The sequence below is a fragment of the Oryctolagus cuniculus genome, chromosome 20 (genome assembly GCF_051225735.1).
Source record: "Oryctolagus cuniculus isolate XC-2025 breed Fujian yellow rabbit chromosome 20, ASM5122573v1, whole genome shotgun sequence".
NCBI lineage: Eukaryota > Metazoa > Chordata > Mammalia > Lagomorpha > Leporidae > Oryctolagus > Oryctolagus cuniculus.
Window position 1 is genome coordinate 29,590,809 of NC_142886.1, and position 17,769 is coordinate 29,608,577.

Below are 17,769 nucleotides of genomic sequence, written 5' to 3' on the forward strand. Positions count from 1 at the left end.
TACAAATTGGATCCAGTGGGTGTTTTAATATCTGCAGAATAACCACACGGAGTATACTGAACAAAAGAAAAGTCCTGAACTCTTCCATAATTTAATTAATTAACTAAAATTAAGTATGGTACTTATTTAAAACTAATGATACTATTTATTTAATGTTCCTCTGTATGTCAATCCAGCCATTAGAGATAAAGAATGTGGCTCTCAACATGTGTTTCCTCCCTTGCTTTTTCTTTTTCCTCCCATAGAATATTGTGCTGGTTTTTTTTTTTTTGGGGGGGGGGGGGCGCGGTTATACATTGAAAAAGTTGGCCCTTTTCTGAGCCCTTGGGGCTTTAACAATGGAAATGACAGTAAAAGCTGGACTTAAGGTGTGCCTTCTTTAGGAAGCTCTCAGTAGATGATTTCTCCCACTGATAATCTCCTTACTTTGTCTTCTCTGCCTGTTTGAAAGAGTTCAAGGCCAGGTACACAATAAGGAGCATCCATTTATATTCTTCTTTTCAAATATATCTTCTCATGGATCCCTCAAAACCATCCCATAGGGTAGGGATTATTCATAATTACACTCCCGAGGAAACAGGTTCATAGATATTGACACAACTTGCTGAAGCTCATGGTGCCAGTAAGCAGTCATCTTAGAATCTGAACTCCAGTCTTTAACATGTAGAGCACGTGTCACCCTATAAATCCCTTCAGTGGTTCGTCCCTTTCCCATGCTCTATTCTGTGTACATTATTTAAGTCTTTGTTTTAGCACTTACCACATTGCATTTGGAAAGCTGTCTATATGGTTAGCATTCATGGTTTGTCTTTATTTGCTTTGGACTGATCATCTCTTGGTGTCTTGAACTTCAGCAGAAGCATAAATTTAATGTTCATAGAGTAAATGAATTGGTGCACCAAAGTGGAAGACTGATACTGGATTATTTTTGTACTGAACCTCATTCAGTGGGTACATTGATAAAAAAAAATTTAAAAATTATCGAATAATAATGAAATATTACCTAAATGGAAATTATTAAAGATTTGGAAGGCATTTCTTCTACAGAGAAGACTAATTCATTAGAATATTTAATATTTATTTTTAAGATTTATTTATTTATTTTAAGGTCAGAGAGAGAGAGAGATTTTCCATCCTCTGGGTCACTCCCCAGATGGCTAGGCTGAAGCCAGAAGCCAGAAGCCAGGAGCTATTTTTGGATCTCCCGTGTCGATGGCAGTGGTCCAAGCACTTTGGCCACCTTCCACTGCTTTCCCAGGCATATTAGCAGCTAGCCACATTGGAAGTGGAGCAGCCAGACCATAAACCAGCACCCACATGAGATGCTGGCATTGCAGGCAGTGGCTTTACCCTCTATGTGACAATGCTGGCCCCAGAATTTGTTTTTTGGGAGAAGAATGTGAGAAAAATAAGACATGGAAAAGAGAGGCAGCCAAAGAGCTTTTCCAGATCCCCAGGGACACTGGAACCTTGAGATCTCCAACCTGGAAAGTAATTGCTTAAAAACAATGGCGAGTTCTTGCATCTGGTATTAGTTGGCAGACAGCATCCAGTGAGATGGGGAGCACCTAGGGGAGACTTTTCTTTTTGCATTTTGGAATTTCTGGGGGCGTTTTTGTGGACTTCCTCCCCTGGACATTTGTAAAAATGAGAGAAAACTCTCAATAGGGGTAACTCTTAAGGAGTTAGCTGAATAAAAAGTAGTTAGTAATACTAATAGTTATTCACATTCATGGATCATTTTCTATGTGTCAGGCAGTTTATACTTACTTGATATATATTAACTATTTAAATCCTCAATACAAACCTATCTGATGGCTGATATAAATACACTCGTTTTATGGATGCAGAAGGTGAACTACAAAGAGCCTGAGGATCTTGCCTACATATTTCATAGCAGCTAACAAGCAGAATCAGGATTAGAACATAGGCAGGCAAGCACCAGAACCCAAGAGTGAAATCTGCATGCATTCTCTAATTGTCCTCTAAATCATTGATTTGACAATTTACCCTGTAAACATATAAATGAGATTATTCTTTTAATTTATAAAACATGTTTATTTTACTTGATTCCTCAAAACTGAATAGAGATTTTCAAGATGCTGTGGATGGATAGTTGAGATCTCTGATTCCCAGTCTAAGTTTAGAGAAGATTTAATCTTGAGTGTAAACTTGGTGAAGATTAACAGGAATATACATGTGCTAATCTCTCTGAGAACTGTCTTTGAGTAGAAGAAAAAAAAACCTGCTTCCATATTAAAATAATTCCACCTGGGGCTGGCACTGTAGTGTAGTGGGTTAAGCCACTATCCATGATGCCAACATCCAATATAGATTACAAGTCAAAACTCTGATCCTCCAGTTCCAATCCAACTCCCTGCTAATGTGCTTGGAAGAGCAGTGGAAGACAGCCCAAGTACTAGGGCCTCTGTATTCCTGTGGGAGACCTAGAAGAAGCTCCAGGCTCCTGGCTTGGGTCCAGCCCAGCCCTGGCCATTGCAGCCATTTGGGTAGTGAACCAATGGATGGAAGATCTCTCTGTCTCTCTGTTCTTCCTTTCATTGCTGTAACTCTGTCTTTCAAATAAATAAATTTTTTTTACAGATTTATTTTATTTATTTGAAAGAGTTAAAGAGAGAAGTAGATACAAACAGGTCTTTCATCCACTGGTTCACACCCCAGATGGCCACAACAGCCTAGCTGGGCTGATCCAAAGCCAGGAGCCAGCCAGGTCTCTAACCGGCGCCCATATGGGATGCCGGCGCTTCATGCCAGGGCTTTAACCTACTGCGCCACAGCGCCAGCCCCAATAAATAAATCTTAAAAAATTTCCTTCTGGATTTTGAAAGAAGCTGGCTAAGAAATAACTTATATTTTTCTTACTATTAAAATATGCAAATATTCTTACAACTGTCCTAGCCCTTCTGATTAAATTTAGGAGATTTGGAAAATTTTCTAGAGATTTTTCTCAACATCCAAATCTGTGATATCCCTCTTGCAACCACAAGGAGGACAAGGGAGTAACTATCGATGTTTAGGAGAAGGATAAGTTAAAGAAACAGAAGCAATACATTCTCTAAGCTATACATTTATACAAGGATGCCCTGTCTTTTTTTAAGTCAAATACATTTAGGAGTGATGTTTAAAAGAATAAAGTGTCTCTTTTAAACCCCCAAATGGAAAATATAATAAAAACTTGCCTTTTTCAGGATGGCTTTCTTAAATAAATGAGGAGAAGGATGAATTATGTGGCTATCAATAAATCTACTGACATATAATAAAGCAAAGTTGGACTGTTTTACGGAGTCACTGGAACCCTTAGATATATTTATGGCCATATTAACAGTCACCTGCACGTTTTCAGGACTTTCATTTCATTTCTTATTAGGAGAGTTTGGTTGTTGTGTGCTTTTTTTTTTTTTTTTTGGTTTTTGTTTTTCTCTCCCTAAACTGCCTTTTGGAGCCCAACGCAGAAGGAGAAAGGAAGGGTTTCTACTCTCTTATTATGGAAAAAGAGGATTTACACTGAAGGGCTCAGGGCAGAAACAGAGTGCTCCGAAGCCTTTAGGTCTCCCTGGGTCTGTGTGGTGGTGTTATTCCCTGTCTGCCCCACCAGCAGCATGACAGCTGCCTCCTGCTGGCCGCAAAGACTGACCAAGCAATCTGAGCACATGGGTTTTTAAAAACTGCATTTCTTTTAGAGAGTTCAGGTTCCAAAGAGTGTGATGAGGATTCTATCGGGTTTATTCAGGTGGAGCTAAGTGTGACTGTGGAATCACTGACAGTTTTCAACTTGAAATCTATAGTGAGCACAATGTTTTTACATCTCCTTCTCTTCCATATTAAAAGGATACTCTCATCATCCTGTCACCACACACTTGATTCCCAAGTATTCTCATGCAAGGGATCCACTGGAGAACAGAACTTGGGTGAAAAGAGGGGAGCTGTTGATGCTGCTATAGGTGATGAGAAATACCTCTGCTGGATTTCCAGCTACAGGTACTATTTAGAATATAACATATAAATATATTTAAAAATGTATTTAATATGTTAGCCTAATGCAAGTATGGGAATTTGAAAAGAAACGTAACTAGAGGGGCAGAAAACATGAAAAAAAATAAATATCATCTTACATCGGAGAAGGACATGCATTTTGTTGGGATGGAATGGAAGCAGTAAAATCAGTCTTGTCCTCTGATAAATGGTTTTAGTATTCAGCTGTGCCACTGAAAGAAATCTGCCTGATGAGGATTCACTGCTACTTCTTTAGACATTTAAAAAAAGTAAATAAATAAGTTTTAAGGGTGACAAGTAAAAGGAATGGTCCCAGGTGGATGTACCAGCAGCATGTCCAGGCTTTGTGCTGCATTAAGGATTTATTTTCACTTTATTGCCTAGCAGAGAATTAATCAGAAAGCCTACCCAAGCTTCCCGTGCTCCTCAGGATGAAATCAGAAGAGTGTCCAGTGCTCAGTGCCACTTCAGAAAAGCAGGAAAACATTAGGTGTGTAGGCAGTGGGCTTATCAATTCTGGAAAGCTTGTCTCTGGGGATCGATGCCACTAAAGTCAGATACACGTGCCATCAAAACTAATAGGGGAGAAGATGTGAGCCCGAGATAGGCACGATTCAGTGGGTTTGTTCATTCAGCTCCTACAACGTGCTACTCCATGTAGCACACACAGGTTATGGAGGAAAACGAGACAGGGGCTCAGACTTCAGGGAGCTTACAGTAGTTTTTGAGGAGGAAGACTATTAGCAAATACACATATGAAACAGATGCAGAAAGTGGGGATGACAGTGAAGAAAATGAAATGGATCATGGGCTAGATAGAACACCTCTCATGGGTGGTGGTGGCTCATTTTAGATGCAGGCCCGAAAGGGCCTCTGATAGGGTGGTATTGAAAATGCATTGATCATGTGAAAATCCTGGGGGGTGGGGGGAGCCTTCCGGAGAAGAGATACCAGCAAGGTCCTGAAGTCTTTAGGATGGGAAAGAGCGAGGCACATTTGAAGAGCAAAAACGGAGGTCAGAAAAGCAGAGTTGTAAGGGAACCGCAGAGCAAGGCCCATGCCCGGTCTTCTAGGTCCCTACAAGGCCCCGATGCAGGCTGAGTAAGTCCAAGGGGCAGTGGGGGATCCCTCTGGTGATTTGAAATGAATGAGAACTGTGTACTCTGAGAGAGGCTACTTCGGATATTAAACTCCCCCCTGATTTTCCCGAGAATAGCCTGAGACCCTAATCACGTCCTTAGCCATCAGCGATTTTCGGGTGGTTTTTCTAGTGATCAAAGAGTGTGCTGCCACTGTCAGGTGCCGTCTCCTGTAAGACCCCTCTCCCCTCACAAGGAGGCATTGTCCACATTTTATAGAGAAGAACGCGAGCGGAGTTGTTGAGTGTCCATGGGTGCATTGCAAAGGTAGGAAAGACCTTGACAGAGGGCCTCTTCCCTCTCAGGCTGTGGCTTTGGGTCACTCTGCTGCTGAGAGCCAGGACACTTAGGATGCCCCTGCGCACCAATCACCAGACACAACGGGGCTTTAGAAGTCCGACTTCAGAACTAGAATTCAGGTCCCCAGCAGGAGAACCCGGTCTGAAATGGACTTGAGATTTGACTTTGCAGGCAGGCACATCTGGATGGGCAAGAGCCTGATCAGTTACAGAGACAATGCTACTTTCCCAACATCTCCATGGGACCTCTTAAGCCCAAGGAGTTTGAAATGGCCATTGAATGCAGTTAGATATACAAGAAATGCTATAGGCTCCTTTTATAAAAAAAAAAAAATGCCACCTGCATACAATATATACGCTATGATTTAAGCAGCAAGCGTTCTTCCCCCAGTCTCCCCTCAGTCAATGTAATGGGCTTTTTTTAACCAAGGTGCGTGGACAGGAAGGAACCAAAGCTAGCAAGTCCAGTCTGGAAAGGAGCCGGGTCTGGGAAGGTTGCCCGTTGGGTGTGCACCGCCTGTTCACCACGCGCAGTGGAGCAGCCAAGGCCACCTGGTCCGGAAAGTCATCACTCCCTGGCTGAAGCCCAGATCAGCCACCTCCTGGCGTCACAGATGGCCACTCCAGCTCCCCCCTGCAGGTGCAGCGCGGATATAAACACCGCGCTGTCTTTGGTGCCCAGCGCCCTGGGGACTTCACCCACCTGGGGCAGCGCGTTGGAGGAGGCAGGTCCGGGAGAGGCGAACCACTCTTCGGCCGACGGACCCGGCCCTCGCCCCGTCTAAAGTTCTTGGTCCAGGACAGCTGCCGCGGGCGCTCACCTCTGGGTCCTGAATTCCAAGAGCCTCCTTTCTGCCACGGGTGGAAGCCGCCTCCTAGCTGGGCCGCCAGCCACGGAGCCTGGCACCCTCCAGAGTCCCTGAGCCACCCCAATCTCTTTCACTTTGCACAAGCAGGAAGCAGATTCCGCTCCATTCGCCCTGCCGGTGGAGTCCTGGGGATTAACCCAGGGAGAGGCGGAGCAGGTGCGCGCTGCCCGCAGCGCTCTCGCTGACTGAGGGATTTATTTTTCTTTCTATCTGGAGCTAGTAGGGCCTTAGCGGTCCATCTTTTCTTCTCCAATTGTAAAAGGCACCTTATTCGCGCGGGAAGGTGCTGAAGGCGGCGAGGCGTGCGTCCGCCGGTCTCACCCGCACGCGCGCGCTCGGGCCAGGTGGGAGCCGAGCGCAGGGAGGGAGGGCGGGCGGGCGGTGTGCGCGGGAGGCTCGCGCGGGTGTATACGAGCGTGTGCTTGAATGGGGAGGGCCGGGATTCCGCTGCGCTCGGGCCCCTCCTTCCTCCCGGAGCCAGCCAGTCCCTCGGCAGAGCGCTCGGGCTGCACTGATTTGCTCTCGGGAGTGCGCTATTTGCATAGGACTTGCCCATTTGTGAATTTAGCTCCCCAACTCCTCGCTTCACTTCACCTGTGCCTCCCTGGGCCGCGCACTTTGCAGGCGCCTGCCCGCTCCCTCCACCTTCTGCCTTCTGCCGGGCACCTCTTTTCGTGCTCTGCCCGATTGCGCCCACCCGCCTCCCTCCACCCCGTGCCTCTTGGTTAGGGTGGCAGCTAGGTCTGCGCGCCTCTTTGCCTCCGGCTCTTCTTCTTCCCTTTCTCTGGCTGCTGCTGCTGCTACTGCTGCTGCACTTCTTCTATCCGGTTGGGAAACCCAAGAAGCAGGCGGCTGCTCCATGGCGCTCGTCCAGGACACGCAGGGTTAACAGCCTCCGCGCCAGCCGCCTAGACTCCCAAGGAACAGAACTCTTGCACCTGCAGCTCCTTTGAGCCCGGCAGTTCTGCATTACATCGCCTGGAAGTGGAAACAGAACGGGGGAAAAAATGTTCCAACTCCGTGGATGTTGGGGTAAACTAACCTGAGCCTCCCAGGGTCTCCGGCTGTCGGCTCCTCTCCCTTCATTTGCGCCTTCGCCTGGAGCGTGCAGTTCAGTGATCAGGCTCGAGGTGCCGGGAGCTCCGCAGTAAAGCTCGCGGGTCCGCCCCTGACATGTGTGGCATGTCGGGGCTCGCTCGGAGGTTTGCCAGACCTGGGTGGACTCTGGCATCCTAAATATCAGCTTCGGGAAAGGAGGGCTTTGCCCTTTAGCCTTTGCTTTTCTTTTCTTTCATTTTTTTTAAGTAGTGCCTTTTTTTTTTTTAATCAACTGATTCATCATTATCTTGGAAGCGTTGGAAGCGCTTATTGTTTCTCTCCTTCTGAAATTCAGGCAACTCTTCCTCCTATGATGGGCCCCTGGGCATCATGAACTTCATTATTCCTCATTGGCAGGAATTCGAACTGCCCATCTGTAGTGGTCCTGTGCGTTGACCATGCACCTGAGAATCCACGCGAGACGGAGCCCTCCTCGCCGGCCGGCCTGGACACTCGGAATCTGGTCCCTCTTCTGGGGATGTATCATCAGTTCTGTGTGGAGTTCCTCTAATGTAGCTTCCTCCTCCTCCTCTTCCTCCTCCTCCTCTTCCTCGCCGGGGTCTCACTCTCAGCAGGAGCACCATTTCCATGGCAGCAAGCATCACTCAGTGCCTATTTCTATCTATCGCTCCCCAGTTTCCCTTCGAGGAGGGCACGGTGGGTTTCTCTGCTCTTTATCCTTTTTACTGGGGGCATAGCAATTCCTTCACCCACTGGCATTTCAGGTAGTGTTGCCGGGGATGGGAGGCGAGCACCAAAAATTGAATTTAAAATGATGAAAAGCATTGCATGTGCATGAAGGATAAAAAAAAAATGTCCGCTATCTCTCAAAGGCTAGTGTTTTCTGCCCCTAGTCCCCATTTTTCTCTAAAGGGCTCTCCTGAAGGTAGCTCCTTCATTCTTAGCTGCAAACACCACTCTCTCCTTTGCAGCCTTCCAGTGGCTGCACCCCCCCCCCCCCCATAAGGGCAGGCAACTTGTTAGACAAGTCTGGAAGCTGCTCTTGGGAATGCATTCACTCACCTTGCTTTCACCCTTCCTAACTCCGTCTCCTTTAGGAGCTAGTCGCCGGGAAATAGACAGCAGGAACCAGGTCTTCTGCCTGAACTTGATAGAAATGTCTGAAAGTTGTCTGTGTGGCAAAGGTCAGTGGGGGAGTCCCTGAGTGTCAGAAGAAAATAGAATTAGTAGCTAGTGGCCATTATGGCTCATTTTCACAGCTTTACATTTGCCTACATGTCTGGTGGAAAGAGCAGCTCTCACTGAACCTGTCCACCTAATCTTGTTCACTCATCGAGAAAGCAGTGTGTACGATAAGGCTAAGTACATTTATAATGTACCCAAGTGTGAAATATTGTAACTTTAATTCCAACATTTATGCAAACACTATTTCAATTAAAGATAGCAGGCATGGGCTGGTTCACACAAATCAACGCATCTTGAATGGCTATTGCGGGAAGAGATCTATGGCTCTTAAAATACATATTCAGCTCTGAGCAGGCTGCCTTTAAAAGGATGATGTCTGCGGCTAAGCTAGGAGCTCGCTGTAGTAAACTGTTCTAAAGAAGGGAGCCTCTGGTTTGTTTACTATGCACTGGATTCCGACTGTGGGAAGTATAGGTACCACAGAGATGTAGATCAGAAGCAGAACAGCCCTCCCCAGCCTGAGCGTGACCACACCAGGGGGTCTCTGCCTTTGCTTGTATTTCAAAGACCCCGTTCAGAAAGTTAACTCTTCCCCCAGCCTTCTGGTCATGGGCTCTGTGCAGCCTGCAGTGTTAAGTGGGAGCACGTTGAAAAATGCCAGCACACACTTCCGCTCTTCAGGACTGCCTTTACATTTTATTTGATGGAGTTGTGAAGGTTGGTGGAAGGGGATGCTGGGGAGGGGACAAGGCTTCATCTTGGTGTGGATAGGGTTGTTGTTTTCTCTGTGGCTCCTTCCAGGTCTGGTGTAGGCTCTCTTGAAAAAAGTAAGAGCTATGACCACCAACCAAAAAACTGTTTCAGTGAAATGGAAACTCTTATCTCCCAAGGAGGAATGGGAGTGGGAAGGGGGGGATGGGAAAGGAGGAGAAGCGGAGTAGGAAGTGGGGGAAGCCAGATAGCTATTACTAATAGCTATAATTACACGAGGAAACGCTCAGCGATAATTAGCTAAATTTTGCTAATTAGTGTAAATGATCAGCAGGGAGATGGAGATTATGCATTAGTTAGAGGTTAGAGGCTGACAGGATCTGGGTGGTTTTTGCTCAGGATGGAAACAGTTAAAAGCAGCTGCTAGTGAGTGATGGAATTTGCAGAGCCGCACTACCTGGGTGTTCCTGGGTTGCTCTCTCCCTCAGCTAAAGGGGCTGAGCCTTGCACAGGTTAAATGTGACTCCTCACTACTTACCTCATTGCTTCAAGGATTGGCTGCACAGCATCCTCTAAATCTTTTTGACTGGTTCTCAGTCTGGTTTCTCATTAACCTGCATCTGATAAGATTCAGTGTGATAGAAATGGAGAACAAAATTAAGCAAATGGCCAGAGACCCAGAAAAGACCCTGCAATCACAGGACTCTCTGTAAAACATGGTGAGCTCCATGGTCTGGCATTGCTCAGATAAAAAGACCCACAAATTAACTCTTCACGATCCTTTTTTAGTCCTAAAATCTGACCCCATGAATTTGGGATCTGGAGAGTGATTGTATCAATATCAAGTAGGTCCTTTGCATATTTAATTAGTTTTTAAGCTTGAAATCAAGAGAATCAGCAATCAAGATAACTCAACCTCTGACTCCAACTCCCACATCCCAGCTGTGCCCTTTCACTTCTCTGTTAAAAGGACCAGGAAACCTCACAGAGCTTTGCTGATGCACCTCTCATTCACACTTGGAATACACTTGTTTGCCTGTAGTCCTAGGCAAGGGTATAGCTCCCAGCAATCATTTAACAAATCTTTTGATGGAGGTGGTAGGAGTCATAGCACCATGAAACTGATGTTTGTTTCTGATCACCCCACTGCCAGCCTTGTTCCAGAATTAAAGAACGTGCTCTCCAGTGTCTGGGAAGAAGTAAATGCCCTTCCTTCTGAGAGAAAACACAAGAACCTTTTATGAAATTCAGAAAGTTTTTTCTTTTTAACTCTCCTTGCTCCTCTTGCCCATGTCCTGGAAGAAAAGTCCTCAGAGCTGCTGTTCTCAGTTGTTGCCATCACGACTCCTCCCACCCCCACCCCCACCCTCATCTTGCCACCCCCATGGGATTTACATTTAGTGGGTTCACATTAAGACAGATAGAAGAAACCGAAATCCCCTGGAGAGGCATTACTATACCCATATTTTCACCCTATGCTTAGTTGCAGTCTTTAGCAAACTGATTATGTTACAGATTTGCCTGAAGTCTTTATCCCAGGGCAGCCCAGGGGGTCCTGAGGTCCTTCTGGGGAAACTAAGACCACACTCTCCTGTGTGTCTCCTGGGGTATTTCACGTAGTACCTGGTTAGGTGTGTATGTCAGGAGAGAACTAATCCCATTCTTAATGGGCATCTAGGGGACTTGTGCTGTCCCTTCTTGTAGATTTCCCAGCCCCCTTCATGCTCATTTCTATTCAGCATCACTCACACCACCTCTGTGTCAGGCAGTGTACTAGGTAGACACTGTGTGTTCAGCTAGGAATCTTTTCAAAAATGTTGATTACCATGATGGCTAAGTGTTTCTATTTTAAAAAATGCAGGGGGTTTTTGTGTGAAGAATCCAGAGCCCTAGCCACATTTATTAGTATAAAATCTAAATGTCTCATAAAATGTGTTTACATTCTTCTGTTATGAAAAATATCCCAATAGGATATTTTAAGCATTGGTTTTACATCTGTTTTTTAAATCTTACATTTATCAAAGTATAGGCTAGTTTAGTGGTTAGGGACATATAAATAGTGAAATGTATTTGTTTACCAGCCTTCAGTTGGTAAGGGATTTCTGTATATTTTTGCCTTCTCTTTTCTTCCTTTATTTTTATGTTATAGAATTCTGATGTACATCTGCCTGAAAAAAAGTTTTCATATTTATAGTTTTAATAGAAGTTTTCTCTGAGGGTCCTAGCCATGGTACATATTTTACATTTTATCTTCTACAACATAGCAGACTGTCCTCGGTCTTTAGAAATTTGGGACGACAAGTGTAGAACACAGAAAACTTCACTTTAAAGAGATCCCAGCACAATATTTTTTTGGAAGGTCCCTTGCTCAGAAAACAGTTGCATTTGTAAAGTTGCCCAGAGTCCCATTCAGACCACCTTAGCAGAAGAGCAGGTGGTGGTCCCACTTGCAGCTCCTTAGCCAGGAGTTCTTCTCCGGAAGAAAATAGCCTGCTGCTTACTTATCAAAGGGACCTGCCTCTGAACTTTGGCCACCACCAGGCTGGTTTTGTGGTGAGCTATGAGCACTTTCTTCTGCTCAGCCAGCTGCTTTCTAACCACTTTCTTTCTGCCTTCCTTCTTGGGATTCTGGGCTCTGAATAATTCATTGTGTTGGTTGACAGATAGAATGATAAGATTTATATGTCTTTGGCCTTGGTGATGAATTAATTAAATCGGTTTCTTCTCTCTCTCCTCTAGATGCTTTGTTTTTCTTGTCTAAAATTTGCCAGCATGTGATAATTTGGAGAGTGACTTCTTAAAAAGGTCTCTCTGGGAAGATAACCTAGTATAAGTATCTTCAGGAGTTTGGTCATGCATCATGGATCATTCGGTGGGGTGGAGGTGAGGGCTGCTATATTATAGGAAGAGGAGATGAGAGAACAAGAACAGTTCCTTTCAGGAAAAAATAAAACCTTCACCAAACTGGCCAATGGATGGTATTTCATAGCAAAAATTTTAATTATTTTGCATTAGGTTTTGAGTCTGGAAGAGGTGGCATATTCCATTTTACATTTAATGACAGAATTGATAAGAGCTCAGAATGTTTGCTTATCTCTGAAGGTAAACCTTATACTTGTTCATACTTATCTGCTTGCATTAGTTTTCTAGGGCTAACAAATACTACTGACTTGGCTTTAACAGCAGAAATGTATTTTTTTTTTATGGCTCTGGAGGCTACACGCCAAAGATCAAGGTGTCAGAGTTGGTTTCTCTTTAGCTTACAGAAGACGATTTTGTCATGGTGCTGCCATATTGTCTTTGTACCATACACTTGCTTCCCTGGTGCCTCTTTGGGTATCCTTATTTCCTCTTAGAGGAACACCCATCAGGTTGGACCTGGGTACACTCTAAAAGTCCCCCTTTAATTTAGTCAACTCAATTTGCTTTAAAGACCTTTTCTGCTTATTATTTTATTTCTTTTTTTGACAGGCAGAGTTAGTGAGAGAGAGAGACAGAGAGAAAGGTCTTCCTTCCGTTGGTTCACCCCCAAATGGCTGCTACGGCCAGCGCACTGCATTGATCCGAAACCAGGAGCCGGGTGCTTCCTCCTGGTCTCCCATGCAGGTACAGGGCCCAAGCACTTGGGCCATCCTCCACTGCCTTCCCGGGCCACAGCAGAGAGCTGGCCTGGAAGAGGGGCAACCGGGACAGAATCCCGCGCCCCGACCGGGACTAGAACCCGGTGTGCCGGCGCCACAGATGGGGAATTAGCCTAGTGAGCCACGGTGCTGGCCTAAAGACCCTTTCTCCAACTATAATCCCATTTTGAGGTACCAGGGATGAAGGCTTCAGTGTATGAATTTTTGGGGTGCAGCCTTCAGCCTCTACTCCTCCTCCTCTTCCTCTGCAGGAGGCAGCCCCTGAGAAAGACGTAAAGCTCAGGCTTCAGCCAATCTTTGCTGAAATCACCCTTTCACAATGGAAACGTGAATGGTAGCAATTTCCAAAATTGATAAAATGGTGCCTCAGGAGGAAAATACCTATTTACATATGTGGGGAAGAAGAACAATAGTAGGTTTGGTTACAAGTTGTGTTTGCTTTTTCCTGGCTTGTTTTCTGTGACAGAGTGCAGACCTAGAAGTGCAGGTGGGCTGATTCTATCTGGCTGCAGACACACGCTGCAGACACGGCAAGTGTCCCCACGCTAAGGCTTTCTGGTCTGTAGTGAACTGGTGAGCTTCTAAGCCTGACCATCCAGCCCTCTCGTTGGCTTATTTTATGAACTGTAGGTATCATTCATTTCTTTTCCTAAGACACACCAACTCTTTTCACATCTCATCCTTCAGTGAGGAAAATTAGGTTTGCTAAGTATAAATGACTACTTGTTTGGCAACTGAAAAGTAAGTTTTTTGAAAAAGTATCAATTTCATTATTTTTCTGCTGGATTTTGTGTGTGTATGAAAGTTCATCCTAAAATACAAATGTAGGACAGCTTGTCTGACTTCATGACATGATGCTTGGGTGAGATGATTGAGAAAATGCGGAAATAAAGCCTGAATAAGGTACTTAACTCTAGGGAAAGGGAATGATTTTCTTTGTTTGTTTTTGTATTCATTTATTTCCAGGGAAAAAAAGGGATTTTGAGAATATGTGCTAACAAGGATAAAGTAGATCTCAAGGAGTTCAAGTGAGCAGTGTTGTGTTAGGTGGGCGTTGAACGACGAACCACAGAATTTAGAGTTGGAGGAAATAGGTCTGAATCTATATTCTATCATTTAGCAGCTTTATGAACTTGACTAAGTTTTTTTTTGTTTAACCAAGACTTGATTTCTGCATCTTTATACTAGAATAGCAATAATACTAGCTATTAAACTTACATCAAAGAATGGCCTGGGACATGAAACAAGATGTACTTTGTACCTTGTAAACCATTGTATACAAACTAAATAATTTATGAGTGATATTTTAATGATAATGCTGCTCTATTTCAATTCTTTGCACAAAGTTGAGCTTCAGTGTTGAATGTTTGCTGGTTGATAGATTGAAATGAAAGAGAATGCATTTACTAGTTTGCCTCTTTTCTCTATCTACAGTAACACTTTTTGCCTCCTAGAGATGATTTCATTTACATACTCCCTTTCTGGGAAAGATGAGGAAGCTTTAATGTATATTTTCTTGTTTATGAAAATAGACAAAAATAGCCTGTGACAAAAGCCAGCTTGTGACTTTTGATAACTGTCTCCTTAGGTAGAAATCCATACTAGACAACATTTATCCTAGGATAACAAATTATAACAAGCCATTTAGAAGATCAGTAGCCTAGTGAAATGGAAAGAAATACAAGGGATAGATTAAGAGTGTTTTGGATATGCATTTGGATTCTGTTTGCAGTAAACTTGTATGGAATTAAAATGTTCCTAAACTCAGCGTTTACTGAAAACTACAATTTTTAATCTGGTGTGTACTAGGAAAAATCTAGTATATACTAGGTCTGTTGGGGAAAACCATCTTCACATCTGGAAATGGAGAACTTCTTTTTATGTCTTTTACTTACCAGAGCTCAAAGGTTATAGAGAAGATGGAGGTGCCAGTGCCCTTAGACTTAATTTGATGGTGCTCAAATTTAAAACCAGAATTCAAGAGGAAAAGACTTAGATTTGAGGCCTACTTTTCCCCTTATATATCTATACCTCTCTCCCTCTCTTTGTGACTGTGGATGTGGCATGAGGTATTTTTTATATTATCATTTTATTTTAGAAGTAGTCTTTTAACTTTTAAACATTGAACGGGCAGTCGGACTTAGCCTCTTTCTTGGAATGTAGTTTTCCGTGTGACACGTAGCATGTGTGTGCCTTCGTCCTACAGCCGAGAAAAGCGTTCTTTGCTATTTCCTCTCATTGGTACAATGAGATGGCTGCATGAGATGATCTCTGCACTGGGACTGCATGATTCTCGGGTTCTCAGATCTTTAAAGATGCCACTGTGCATCTTAAATCTGTCTGAGTTCCACAGGTCTGCCAATATTTTATGGGTCTATTTTCTTGACTATCATAATAACTTTGACAAAGCCACAAGCATGTTTTCTGTTTCCCCCTCAGACAAAAGCAGTGTAATGTACAAGAATGACACACTGGGTTGTTATAAAGCCCACAATCCAACTTCACCGCAGAGTCTCGCTGAGATAGGAAGAATGTGGCTTCCGTTTAAATAGACTTTGTTAAAACTAGAAAGAAGCTCTGTGCTGTGTTTCAAATGCTCTTCTGTGTTATCACATCAGGACAGGGGCCAGAATAACTGAGATTAGGAAGAGCAAGCACTTTGTTTCTACTTACAGGTAGGGTTTTGAGAGACTGGCTTGAGCCCCACCTGAACATGTAGTGCACACTTCCCATGTGCAAGGAGCTCTTCCCAATGCTTTATGTAAATAATTTTTTTAATCTTCACATGCCTTCCAAATTAATAAAATTACTTGAAAAAATAAGCCTCTTCAAAAATGCATGGAATTAAAAGCTGTTTGTGGTGGCACAAAACATTTGAAATGCATGCATAGTTTTTCATGATATGCATTTCCATGACTCTTCTGAAGCACACTTGTATTTTACAAATCGAAATACTGAGACTCAGAGAGGCTAAGTGGCTTGATCAAAGCAGTGTAGAGGGTATTGGAGGAGGGGGGTTGAGGAGTCAGGATTCAAACCCTGTTCTGATGACAAAGATCATGGACTTTTTGCTAAATTATATAGTCCATCTACTCCAGAAACAGGAAACAGATGTAGGTAGTTCTTTTGTCGAGAATCCACAGGTTAATGCAACATTCCGGTTAATGCACTTGAGATACCTTTGCAACGTGTTGGCAAGAGTGTCTGGTTCATCATAAATTTCTAAATGTCTTGATCTGCCCACACCAATTCTGATCCAAGGAGCTAGTAATCCCAAGGAGGCGAGTACCCAAACATTCACACCTGATACATTTTTTTTGTAATTTAAATTTTAAAAATTATTTGAAAATCAAAGTGACAAGATAAAAAGAGAAATCTTCCCCATTGCCTGCACCAGACAGGGCTGGGCCAGGCCATGTCAGAAGCCTGGAACTCCATCTGGGATCCCCGGTGAGTGGCAGGGACCCATGTACATGAACTATCACCTGTTGCATCCTAGGATGTATGTTACCAGGAAGCTGAGTCAGGAGTGGGGCATCCAGGACTTGAACCAGGCACTCTGATAAGGAATATGGACATATCATATGGTGACATAACTACTGTACTACAGTGCTCATTTTATATGGTTTTAGGAGTAATAAGTACATAATTGAGTGAAATGCCATATCATTGACTCTCTGGTGTACTAGGAGAGGAGGAATACTAGTTTGTAAAATAGGCCAAGGGCAGGGGAAGTCACACCTCTCAAAAATGTATCAACAGGTTCCTAAGACATTAGAGATGTAAGAGAGCTCAATTTTTCTTTTTTCTTTTTAAAAAGGTTTATTTATTTATTAGAGAGACAGAGTTACAGACAGAGGGAGAGACAGAGAAAAAGGTCTTCCATCTGCTGGTTCACTCCCCAGATGGTCGCAATGGCCAGAGCTGGGCCAATCTAGAGCCAGGGGCCAGGAGCTTCCACAGGTCTGCAATGTGAGTGCACAAACATCTAGGCCATCTTCTACTGCCTTCCCAGGCCATTAGCAAGGAGCTGGATCAAACGTGGAGCACTGGGACTTGAACTGGTGCCCATATGGATAGCAGCACTGCAGGAGGAGGCTTAACCTACTATGCCACAGTGCCAGCTTCTCGATTTTTCAAATGGGCAAAATGAGGACTCAGACAAAAGCATCCAGTCAGTTTCAGAATAAGTTAGGAACCAAGCAGTATGACTCCATGTCTATTGCATTTTTTTTTTCACTACTGTAGTAGTGAAATTCCTTCAGCATTCTCAAATTTCAATATTTTCTGAGCTTTATTGCTGCATTCTCCTCTTAGCCAGATAAAGTCCTGGATTCTGCTAGCATTGGACCTTCCTGGCCTGTAGTTAGTATTAATTCTTCATCATGCTACAGTGGTGGGATACCTTGGGATGTTCCGAAGGCTTCTTCTATCTGGATGACCCTTGGGTGATGAAGTGTTCCGTCTTCTGTTCAGGGAAGTATTTCCTGTCCTGGTTGGGTCTGTTTTGCAAGAAAGCAGGAAAGAGAAATTACCTGTAAAGTAATCTGTCACTATTCCCTGTGTGGAAGCCATATCATGATTATCCAAGACATGTCAGGCATCCCAGTCTAAACCTGTTGCTTACCAATGATGGAGTGGCTACATGAGCATAAAATCCCCCTAGAACCAGCAAGGCTCATCTTCTGAGATTCTGCACTCACCTCCCCTTTTTTATTGTTTTGAAATATTCATTTCACTCCCCGTATTAAAACATGACTCTGTCTACTCTTGACTGACTTTCCCCCTAACTATGAATTTCAACTATTTCTGAGGCAGCCTTTCAGAATTTGAATATAATTACATGCTTTGG

The 17,769-nt window shown here is 43.9% G+C and overlaps 1 protein-coding gene across 44 annotated transcripts in view; it reads left to right on the plus strand.

Moving 5' to 3' along the window:
* The window catches only part of NRXN3 (neurexin 3), a 1,793,247-nt gene that overhangs the window by 1,191,178 nt on the left and 584,300 nt on the right, over nucleotides 1-17,769 (plus strand). For 2 of the 44 annotated variants that reach the window (XM_008271977.5, XM_051825981.3), the window contains exon 1: nucleotides 7,662-8,076. The exons of 38 other annotated variants lie outside the window; for them this stretch is intronic. In XM_008271977.5, coding sequence (XP_008270199.2) covers nucleotides 7,818-8,076 — 259 coding nt within the window. In that variant the 5' untranslated portion in view covers nucleotides 7,662-7,817. Of the gene's footprint in view, nucleotides 1-7,659; nucleotides 8,077-17,769 lie in introns of those variants that run through there. 4 more of the 44 variants (XM_089322461.1, XM_089322460.1, XM_008271978.5 and 1 more) reach the window with 4 other exon arrangements.